The sequence below is a fragment of the Aotus nancymaae genome, unplaced genomic scaffold (assembly GCF_030222135.1).
Source record: "Aotus nancymaae isolate 86718 unplaced genomic scaffold, 86718_ANA_hifiasm-v0.15.2.pri h1tg000014l, whole genome shotgun sequence".
Lineage (NCBI taxonomy): Eukaryota > Metazoa > Chordata > Mammalia > Primates > Aotidae > Aotus > Aotus nancymaae.
The window spans coordinates 47,322,242-47,334,501 of record NW_026988425.1 but is presented as its reverse complement, the minus strand read 5'-3'; the positions used below and the strand labels follow the sequence as shown (position 1 = coordinate 47,334,501).

The 12,260-nt window shown below is 40.0% G+C and overlaps 1 protein-coding gene across 2 annotated transcripts in view; it reads right to left on the bottom strand.

Annotated features, from left to right (window-relative positions):
* ITGA2 (integrin subunit alpha 2) overlaps positions 1 to 12,260 on the bottom strand; it is a 109,410-nt gene that overhangs the window by 67,743 nt on the left and 29,407 nt on the right. For both annotated transcript variants that reach the window (XM_064375968.1, XM_064375969.1), the window contains one exon: positions 3,539 to 3,659. In XM_064375968.1, the coding sequence (XP_064232038.1) occupies positions 3,539 to 3,659 (121 nt within the window). The remainder of the gene's footprint in view (positions 1 to 3,538; positions 3,660 to 12,260) is intronic.

The window sequence follows — 12,260 nt, the reverse complement described above, 5'->3', positions numbered from 1 at the left end:
CCTTGCCAGAAAGCTCAATACTGGAGTTCAAAGCACCAGTCCAGCCAATAAGAAACTGGTGACTTGCTCCACAGACCTGTTGTCCTGTGTTGGTACCTCTTTCAGGGATGTCATGAGAAGGTCAGGGCAGGATTTAGAAATGTCCAGTGTCCCTGTTCTTACCAGCACTAGAATCTCACCATAAACTGCAAATAGACTTGTCTTTTAAAAATGTCTTTGATACTTAGAGGGAATCCTGGATAGAGAAAAGAGATATGGCTGCCTCTCACATTCCCAGGACTCTTCCTGCTGGGATCCTCTCGATTCTGTGCCCCTTTTGGTCTTGTTTAACTTCCAACCTGCAGCATGGCCAGCGGTTGGGTTCCCTTACAATCGTTGAAAGGCTCATCACCTTCGATAATGTCTTTTACTGATGGTGGCTCTTTCTATTAGATTTACTCTGCCCAGGAAAGCTGTTACTTAAAAGACTCACTTCAAACTCAGTGCCAGATGTCCTCAGCTAGGCCATGTCTATAAAGTAGAACAGTGGAGTGCCTCTGAAGCTCCCTTTCAGCGCATACTTCCTAAGTCAGTCTACTGTAGCTCACTTTGGGATGAATCATTTAGAATTAGGACTTCCATTTAGCATTTAACAAATAATTATTGATTCCTTACTCCATGCCAGATATCACTCTGGGTGCTGAGAACACAGCAGTCAACAAAACAGTGTCCCTGAACTCAGAGACAGTGGCAGGAGACAGATAATGAGTATATAAACAAATATAGACCATTTAAGATAGTACTAACTGTTAGAAAATAAATCCATCTGTAAGGCTAGAGTGACTCAGAGAGCAGTCGAGTGCTATATAGATACAGCTGTTCTGAAAGGTCTATGAGGAGGAGACATTTGAGCTGAGACTGAAAGATGAAAACCAATTATATAAGTGATGATCTTGGGGAAGACTCTTCCAGGCAGAAGAAAAGAATGTACAAAAGCTTTGAAGCAGGAATGAGCTAGATATGTTCAAGGAACAGACAAAAGACATAGTCCGTGGAGCACAGAAAGCAAAGGAGAAGGGGTAAAAAATGGTAATAGGAGAAACAGGCTGACACCCAATTACAGAGCATCCTTCAAGGAATTTTAATCTAGGGAGTGAGCTGTGGTTGGTTTGTTTTTTGAGATGGAGTCTTGCTCTGTCACCCAGGCTGGAGTGCAGTCACGTGATCACAGCTCACTGCAACCTCTGCTTCCCAGGTTCAAGCGATTCTCGTGCCTCAGCCTTCCAAGTAACTGAGATTACAGGTGCCCTCCACCACACCCGGCTAACTTTTGCATTTTTAGTATAGATGGAGTTTCGTCATGTTGACCAGGCTGGTCTTGAACTTCTGGCCTCAAGTGATCCACCTGCCTCAGCCTCCCAAAGTGCTGGGACTATAGACATGAGCCACTGTTCCCAGCTGAGCTGTGTTTTTAACAGTTCACACTGGCTGGAGCAGAGCAGAATAAAGCTGGCAGGAAGGGAAGCCGAAGGCAGGTCGAGAAGCTGCTGCAGGGGTGTCTGTAAGAGCTGTGTTGTCTTCCATCAGGGTGGCAGCAGGAGAGACAGTGAGGAACGGCCAGGTATAATCAGTATTTTGGTGATAGGATTAACAGGACTGGCTCATGGATAAGATATAGGAGAGGAGGAAGAAGACGAGTCAAAGATTTTTGGCCTCATTAGCTTGTGCAAAAAATCAGATGCTGTGTTCTCTCAGTTAAGTTTGGAATGTCTATGAGGCATTAAAGTGGAGATGTCGAATGGATTGTTTAATACAGCAGTCTGAGGAAAATAATTAGGGCTCAACTGTGGGTCATAGCTACTTCATCTGCTGGATTCCAAGGTCAAAATATACCAACCATATCATCTTTCTAGCATCCTTATCACTTTATGATTATCAGAGCATCATCTGATAATTGTTGGACATGCAACTCTCTCTCGTATCCCAAATAGTTACAGTAATTGCTAATCTGGTTTCCAACCAGATGTTATAGCCTTCCAAGATGACTGACAAACTGTCTCTACCTGCATTGCTTTCCAGGTCTCCTCACGTTAGTTAATAACACCTCCAGCCTCTTCATCCCCACTGTTTAAAACCCAGCTCACGATTCACATCCTCCAAGATGTCTCATGAGAAATGCCGCCCTCTCAGGGGATGATTTCATTTTGTTTCCTCATCAAATAGACAGATATGCCCCAACATGTGATCCTGAGCCTTTATTTGAATTCAATTGTTTAGAGCATCAAACAGAAGTTCACACAGAAAAAAGGCTTATGAATTACAGTTATGGTTTTTCCTTTTTTTTTTTTGAGACAGGATCTCACTCTGTCACTCAGGCAGGCTTGCAGTGTTGCCGACATAGCTCAATGCAGCCTCAAACTCCTGGGCTCAAGCCATCCTCCCACCTCAGCTTCCCGAGTACCTGGGACTGCAGGCATGCACCTCCATACCCAGCTGCTTCTTAGATTTTTAACAGAGATGAGGTCTGACTATGTTGCCCGGGTGTTCTCTAACTCCGAGGATCAAGTGATCCTCCCACCTCAGTTTCCCAAAGCGCTGGGATTACAAGTGTGAGCCACTGCACTTGGCCATACATTACAGTTCTTATTGATAAGCCAAAAGCCTATTTAAGCTTTGAAAAGAGCTCTAGAAAGCAGATTCAGAATCTGAAGTTCCAGGGTGAGTGGGGATGGTCTGGAGCCTGCTGCTACAACAAGCAGATGAGGTCCCCGTGGTGGGACTCATGTCCACAAGCGTGCATTAACTCTGGCAGAACAGGAGCTACAGCTCGTCTTCCCAATACACCTTTCCAATCACCTCCTCTCTCAGGGTTCATTTGCATTATTATTATGTGAAACTATATTTCCATCTCCATCGAGGTGGTTGTTTTTCACCTGGGTAGAACAGCCATGGTTTGAAAATGTAACCATCACACGGCATGAAAAGACTGGGGGCACTTTGGGTCAAAAATGAAAGGTGTTAATACTCTAGAGAAAGTCACCTTTGTACATTTTGCATTGATGTTTGTGAGGACCCTTTACCACATGGAAGGGAGAAGGCTAACTTTAGAATGAAGCGAGTAGACAAAACCTTGCTAAAGAAGGAAATGAGGTAACAATTCTACCATTTAGAAATGACCCAGAGATAGCATTAATAACTAGGTGATGATTTACAAAGTTCAATGAATGTCAGTTTACATGATAAGAAATGAAGACAAATCTATCATTCTATCTATCAGTACACCTACCTATGTATTAAATGGTCAAAACTGGTATTATAAATTTGCTTTTGAATAGCTGGAGAAAATTTTCTATCTAGGTTTTAAAAAACGAACCATTATACCATTCCATTAATGATCAGCCTGCACTGTCAACTCTCAAAGAAAAATTGTTCATTTAAGGATCTTTGAGGGCTACCCATTTATAGTACAGTCAGGCACCGATTTGAAAAAGCAACTGAAGTCGAATATGAAATTTATTTTGTATTTTTATTGAAACCATAAAGAAGAGAATATTCTTACCAGTTGCCTTTTGGATTTATAAACTGCTGCACCGCGTAGCCAAACTGTTCACCTGAAGGACCGGAAAATATTTTTGCTTCTGGGAGACCGACATTGTATGCCAAGCAACAATTTAAAATGCCTGTTAAGAAAATATGAAACAGTACATATTTACAATTCATGAATATAAGTGTGTCATATAATTCTCAAAGGCCACTTTGAAGAAAACTTGCTGGACCTAATAATTATTACTTATCAACCTTTACCAAGTAAAAATAACTACTGCTTTTTAAGTACTTATTTGGAGGTCTGGCACCAAGCTAAATACTTTATATGCATGATTCATTATCTTATCAATCTTCATGGCAAGCCTAGGAGATAATTACTAACATTATCTTTGTTTTGCAGAGAATTTTGAGGTTCCAGGGGATAAGTGTATCTCACAGCTGAAAAGAGGTAAGGTTGAAGGTAAATTTGAACGCAAGACTTAAAACCATTAAATTACCTCTAAGTATTCTCAAGTAATTTGAGTTCTATTTGTCTTTCCCAAACCACAAGACTCTAAGCCACCCAAGAGCAGGGTCTGAAGGGTATCATCTATTTCTTCTGAATCACCATGAATATCTTGACATGGACTCTATATGAAACATCTGTTGAAAAGGCATTGATGACTACATCAAAGGAGATAGAAAATCACAGCTCCTTGAAAATTGTATCATTTTCTTTCAGAAGGGATCATTATCGTTTTTGAGGATGAAAATGTAAGGATCGGTGTCGTATCTTTTTTATTCCAGTGGGAACTGTCAAAAGTGGTTTTGTTTTTGATGCTTCTTACTGAATGATTGAGAAATGCTAATGATTTCAACAAACAGAACATAGACCAAGGCAGATAATGCCTTGATAGACTCTTTTTTTTGAAAGCTCTTATTTCTGATGGAATGGGAATGAAGAAGAGGAATAAGGCTAATCATGATTTTCTGTCTGGCACTGACAGCATTCATGCTGCTAGCTCTTCATCCTACAGAAAGAAGGTTGTGTAGATATTAATGCTCTCTCTGGAGATGGGAATATGCTTCATGTTGCTTAAGATCAATATTTACCTTTTCAGACACTGAAGACAGAATAGACTCTTTAAAACTGACATCAAAGTTCTATTAACACATGCTTTTGCAAAGAAATGTCCTACTTCCTAGGCAGCATTGCAAGTGCACAGTATTTCATGTCTATTGTTTTAGGCACTGAAAGGCCAGAAGCAAAGGTTTGCTTTTCCATTGTGCCTCTGCATTTCTGGGAGCAGACGCTGTAGAGTGCTCCATAAGGATAATGTAGTCAATGATGGAGCTCTGGGGACTTAAAGTAGTTAATGTGCCTCTCTAAGTGCCAAAATCACTCTACCAGAGATTTGTCCATACAAGGAGTTCAGCTCTTTATTTCTTAGTAATAATGTGCTGCCACGAAGAGAAATACAAATACTCATTTTGAAATACTCTGTAGCAAAATCTACAAAGCTTAACATCCGCGAATTTCTCCTTAACATCTATTTTTCATATGCACATTGCTCCTTTTTATTTTTGAATAATGAAAGAATACAAAAGAAAGTAACATAGCAAATTAAGCAGAGAGCCAGAATTGGCATTCAGAATACTGGTGTTTTCAATCAACAATTTATCTTCACTCCATTGTGCAGAGCTCGATAAATGCTATTTGAATATGTTATTAATCATGGAACATACTAGCGTGGGGAGAGGATGCCCAACTGCTTCCAATTTTAAAATCCCTAATGCTGGAAAGGACATATGTGACTGTATATACAACGACCTCATTTTCTGCCATTCATTAGACCTAGGCAGAACACGTAATCACAAGAAATAGTGATGGAGTTCATTTTATCATTCAGCAGTTCAACTTTTATCACATATATAGGCATACATGTGTTACTAGATACGCTTATATGTATATTATTAACAACTTAGGTCTTGCCATTGAACTGAGAATAAAATCCAATTTCCTCACTGTGGATTCAAAGGTCCTTCATGATTGAGGCCTGGTGTATCTTTCTGACCTCACTGCTCACCACCTTCCTCCTTCCTCCCTGTGTTCCAGTCACACTCACTTTCCTTCTGTTTTCTGGACACATGCAGCTCCTTCTGCTTATGTGCTTTGCAGCTGCCTGTTCCATTGCCTATAACATCCTCCCCCAACATGGCATGTAGGACTTTGCTCAAATAGGTCTTTGCTCTCCCTGGCCCATCTGTGTAGCAGCAACACCCTTCTTCATCACTGTATCACTACTGGAGTATTATTATCCAAAATTATCTTATATATCCACATTATTTTGTGTCTGTTTCTGCCTACTAAAATGTAAGCTCCTTGTGAAATCAAACCTTGTTTCTTGTATTCACTCTTATTTTCTCGGCACCTAGGTTAATATTTGTTGAATAAAATGCATTATAATTATTATATGTTCTTCAACGATGATTTGGAATATAGAGAAAACTAGAGGGAAAAATCATTCATAATCCTTTCATTCTACTGCAAGTGCAGTTAATTCAGATGTATTTCCTTCCAGTATTTTTCCTCTACTTAAATTATAATGTTTATTTCAACTTGCATCCGACTTTTTCTTAACGCTTATGTCTGCCTGTCTATGTCAGAATCATCCTGACTCATTTGAGTGCCACAACAATCCTGTGAAACAACAAAACCTAGCTGTCATTAACAAATTACCAATAAGTAAATCTGTAAACTGAAACTCATAAAGGCTAAATGTCTTGTGCAACGTCACCCACTCTGAGTCTAGGTTTGGCTCATCTTCTCAACTTTATTGTCCAGAATTTCTATTCATAAATAATCTGCTCATTTTTCCTCACAAAGCACGTCCTTTATCACCATCCCTTCATTCCATTGATACCAAATCTCCTCTTAAAATATCTAATGCCGGAAAGGACTAAATCTCCTTTCTGCTACTTAAATTCTTCCCTTTATACCTTGCCTCTTTTGATGAATCTGGATAATCTCAACTGTCTATACTTTTTCTCTTACTATTTATTTACAACTCAAATCTCTGTCATCATTTCACACTTGGCATATGATGTCTAAATAGCTCATAAAAATTTTATGGAAGCATTCTGTCTTATTCAACATCTATTTCTTCTTTGCAATCCCAGTGCCTATAACTTTTGATGTCTGTCCTAATAGCTCAACTGGATCATATGGATAACAAGAACTATATTTAGTTCATCTTGTTTCCTTGCTCCCAACCATGCTCATGTGTCTATACATACAAGAAAATGGTTCATTCAACAAATGTTTATACAGCTCCTTTTTACCAGGCATTTTTTAAGGTCCTGGGGATACTGCAGATAAACAAAACTAAACTCTCCCTGCTCTCTTTGCGTTTCCATTATGGTAATTTTACTTAAAAAAATGGCACCAAAATGTGTAAGTGTTAAAATAAAGAGTAGTAAAAAGAGCCTTAAGCTCAGTATTGAGAAGAGGGTAAATCTAAGTTCAAAGGTTTCACAGAGAGGTGGCGATTAATCTGGATCTTGGAGGACAAACTGGAATTCACTACATCAAGAGGAAGGCAAAGCATATCCCAGGGACTGGGAACACTGTGTTAAATAGGCATAGGGTGTGAAAGAGAAGAGCATGGCAATGGTGAAAAGTCTAGTGCAGAGCGGCACAGGTTGCTTCATTAATGTATACATTTCCAGTTCTCTGTTAGATGCAGTGAGACTTCAACTGACTTGGGCTTTGCCAAGAGCCTATTATCACCAAGAGTATAAATCTTCCTTCTTTGTCCTCACGTGAAAGCCTGGGAATGCAGCAATAGCACAGCAAACTCAATATATTCAACAAAGGTGACCTCATTATACATGTGCTGACAGTAACCAGGCCAAAGTATTCCAGTAAATCTCACCAAAGCTTACACCAAACACAAACATTTTATCTCATGCAGGGTTAGCTGGCTTCCTCTATTTTCACAATAAAGAGGGGATAGAGTTTCATCCTAAATTATAACTGGCTGCTTGCCATTTTAATATCCATAGGTAAACCAGATAGTTAAGCACAAGTTAACTAATGTACATTTCTTATTTTTCTTGGAGTCTGAGGCAGGAGGATAGCTTGAATCCAGGAGTGCAAGACCATCCTTGGCAGCACAATGAGACCTCATCTCTATAAAAAACAGACAATTGGGTGGGCGTGGGGGTGCAGGCCTGTAATCCCAGCTACTTGGGGGCTGAGATGGGAGGATTGCTTGAGTTCAGGAAGTCCAGGCTGCAGAGAGCTGTGATGATGCCACTGCACTCCAGACTGAGTGACAAAAACTGTCTCAAAATCAAACAAACAAAAATTTACAGAACCTCCTTTCCTGAGGATTCCTGACAATCTCTGAAATAAGTTTTTTGGAAATAATAAATTAAGAATTAATTTTAGTAAATATGAAATTTATTCTCCTACTTTCTTCTGAAGCCTAATTTTTAAGTTATAATTCAAAAGAGAAATATATGATTGGGGATTGGATATAGTTAACCTACTTTTGTTCTCAAAATGTAGTGAAGGCTGGGCATGGTGGCTCACACCTGTAATCTCAATGGGAAACTAAGGCAGGAGGATCATTTGAGCCCAGGAGTTCAAGGCTGCAGTGAGCTGTGATTATGTCACTGTACTTCAGCCTGGGCAACAGAGTGAGACCCTGTCTCAAAAAAAAAATGCAGCCAAACTCAGAAAGGAAAAAGTCTTTTAACAACAAGGGCATAAATAAATAAATAAAACAAAACATGTCATTTTCTATTCAACCCCAAAAATTTGAGAAGGGAAGTTTATTGATGTCTATGATATCAGTGTCAGAACCGAAGGATGCATTTTGTAGTAAAGAGTTGCAAAAAAGGGTCTAACTTTTGTGGTCAATGCAAATTTGAGCATATGTATATATACTGAACCAGCGGGGGATGGGTTTTTCATAGAAGGGACTCATTGACAAAAGGTGCCCAGGGACATACATAGAAGAAATTCAGGTTGTGAGAAGAGAGTAAAGGCCAGAAGCAAGAGGCAGACTTGGGAAAAGAGGGGTGGTTTTGATAGCCTCTCAGATTGCAGTGTGGCCCATTCCTGAAGATGCATGCTGCACTTCTGAGGGGAACAATGTCTCCATTAAATATTGAACAAAAACATAAGCACTGTAAGGCCTGTCTCTATGAACTATGAGCACAGTGTCATTGCTTTAAAAAGGTGGAGTACATTTCTCCCGTGCCTAAGGGACTGGTCCTCAGTAGCTGCAGGAGGATTGACAGGGGAGAGGGCAGAGGATAGTGAGCAACTGGGGCATGCCGAGGGCAGTGACTGGGATACAGGGGACACAATTAGGGACAGCACAGGTTTCTAGGAGAATCATGTTCAAGAGTCTGGGAGAATGTTCTATACTCCTGAAGAATGAAAAAACAGTGTTTAGGCACTTAGGCTCTCCATGTGTGTAAGTAGGTGGCTAGGCCACAGAAGTTCTATTTTGTTAATAACAGTTTTGTATTTTATGACATCTCTCAGTCTTAGGTGGCCTAAGAAAACACACTTTACGTATATTAAAAGTTTTAATGATTTCTAGCAATCTAAAAAAAATCAGTTCTTAATAACCACCATTAAAATTATCTGAATGTCCAAGATTAGGGGAGTGAATGTGCAAATGGTAGCATACAAACTAGATGGAATTTTATCTTGCCATCAAAAAAACAGCAATTGTGAAGAGGATGAAAGTGCTTAATTAAAATAACATACAAAAATGATATTCAGAATAGATGAACAAGGTAAAAATATATGTGAATATTAACACAGCAAACAGTACAATTCTAAGTGTAATGTAGCTGCTTTTAAATTTTCCTTTAGTGTATTATAATACACTTGCAACAAATAAGAATCCGGATAAAAAGGCTGGATGCGATGGCTCATGCCTGTAATCTCCCATTTTGGGAGACCAAAGTGGGTGGATTACCTGAGGTCAGGAGTTCGAGACCAGCCTGGCCAATTAAGTGAAACTCCATCTCTACTAAAAATACAAAAAAAAAAAAAAAAAAAAAAAAATTAGCTGGGTATGGTGGTGCATACCTGTAGTCCCAGCTGCTAGGGAGGCTGAGGCAGGAGAATCATTTGAGCCCAGGAGGTGGAGGTTGCAGTGAACCAAGATCAAGCCACTACACTCCAGCCTGGGCAACAGAGGGTAACTCTGTCTCAAAAAAGAAAAAAATCAGGATTAAAAAAAGGAAGAAAGCAAATTACTTCTCCTACCCTAGACTAGCAGGACTATAAGCATGAGCTATTTTATTTCAACCTTATTTGCAGTGTCTAATCTCATTGTCACATAAATATGTCATTTATAATATATAATGGGAAACTCTGGCCCATTGGGTTGGATTTGACTCTGACTTTCATTTGCTAGGGATGTCCTAAGAATTGGATCCCTGCATTTATGCCTATAGACTTAAAAATGCAATGGTTATAAATGTCTTTAGTCTCAGTAACTCAAATGGTCACATAATAACACTTCCAAGTCCATGGAATTCTATGTTTGTAATAAGTCTTTTGCATAAACTTGTTCATATCTATATGATAACTCGTGATGTTTTCTCCATGAGTCTATGGTTTTCCTCCCTCTATTCAAAACTGTCCATAGTACGAAACTAATGAATTTATACACACAGTTAATAAACAGATTTTATTTTCTTATTTATTTTTTGTTCACTCAGTAAACTTACTGAATATTTATAATGTGGTAAACACTGTTCTTAGCACAGGAATGAGAATTACATCAATCCTCTCTTATCCTCAGGGGATGTGTTCTAAGACTCCCCACTCCCTGCCCCGCAGTAGATGCCTACAACCTAGGTAATACCAAACCCTATATGGTATATACTGGTTTTTCCTATGTATACATACCTACAATAACGCTGAACTTACAAAATTAGACACAATAAGAGGTTAAAAACAATAACTAATAATAAAATAGAACAATTATAACAATATGCCAGCATTACTACTCTTGCATTTTGGGGCCATTTAAGGGTGACTTGGCAGGGCGCGGTGGCTCACACCTGTAATCCCAGCACTTTGGGGGGCCGAGGCGGGTGGATCTCACCTGAGGTCAGGAGTTCAAGACCAGCCTGGTCAACATGGTGAAACCCCAACTCTACTAAAAATACAAAAATTAGCTGAGCATGCGGCACATGCTTGTAATCCCAGCTACTTGGGAGAGTGAGGCAGGAGAATCACCTGAACCCAATACGTCGAGGTTGGAGTAAGTCGAGATCGTGCCACTGCATTCCAGCCTGTACCACAGAGCAAGACTCCATCTCAAAACAAACAAACAAACAAACAAATAAAAGGGTGACTCAGACACAAGCCCTGCAATACCATGACTGTTGATCTGATAACCAAGATGGCTCCTACATGACTAATGGGCTGGGGGCACGGACAGCATGAGGGACAAAGGGATGATTGACATTCCGGGCAGGATGGAGTGAGATTTTGTCACATTACTCAGTACGATACACAATTTTAAACTTATGACTTGTTTATTTTTGGAATTTTCCATTTAATATATTTAGGCCACAGGTGACCATGGGTAACTAATTTATATATTTTGCTCAAGATAAAAAATTAATGAGGTTACTTATTATATATGAATTACTTCTTTTATCCTTTGTGGTTCAATAAATCATTGAATATTTTTTTAAATGTTTTGATAAATCGTTGAATCATCTTAAATGATTCAACTTATTTTAAAATTAATTTATAAGGTACCCTTTATTTTCATTTAAAAAACAAAATGTTTTATTTATTTATTTATAGACAGAGTCTCTCTCTGTCACCCAGGCTGGTATGCAGTGGTGTAATCTCAGCTCACTGCAACCTCTGCCTCCCGGGTTCCAGCGATTCTCCTATCTCAGAGTAGCTGGGATTACAGGCATGCACCATCATCCCCTGCTAATTTTTATATTTTTAGTAAAGACGAGGTTTCACCATATGAGTCATGCTGGTCTCAAATTCCTGACCTCAGGTGATCAACCTGCCTTGGCCTCCCCAAAGTGCTGGAATTTACAGGCATGAGTCATCGCACCCAGCCTAAAAAATAAAATGTTTTTAAGGGTATTTCACTAATTTTAGATATGACGTCTTCAAGAATAAATGTATATTTTTACATCTTTTCTAGAATCCTCTTTGTGTTATTCAAAAACTATATCAAGACGGGAGCCAAGATGGCTGACTGGAGGCAGCTGGGAGAAACCTCTCCCGCTGAGAGACAAGGGCATTGGGAAGGCTGGCACACACTCTGAACAGGTCTTTGCAGGGAAGGCACTGAGAATGGAAGAGGGAGGACACAGATGCTGGGCTGAAAGGGAGAAAGCTAGGAGCCCTACCTGGGGCTGCCCAGCACCAGGACTCCTTCCTGGCCCCCAGCAACTTCAGGGGTGAGTTGAATAGGTGAGGAGTGGCCTGCTCCTGCCATGGACCTCCGGCACCTAGCAGCAGAACTCACGACCCCCAGGGACACCTGAGCTGATACAAAGAGAGCTGTTTAGAGAGGTGGCAGAGGCAGGATTCCAGCCAGTGTGGAGCACAGAGGATTTGACAATAGCAGAACATGGCCAAGGATGCCCATCCTTCAAGGCTTGCCACACTCCTATAGGAGACTTTAGCCTTAGGGTGACTGCTGGACCTGGACAGAACAGGGAAGTCTAGCCTGTGGGAT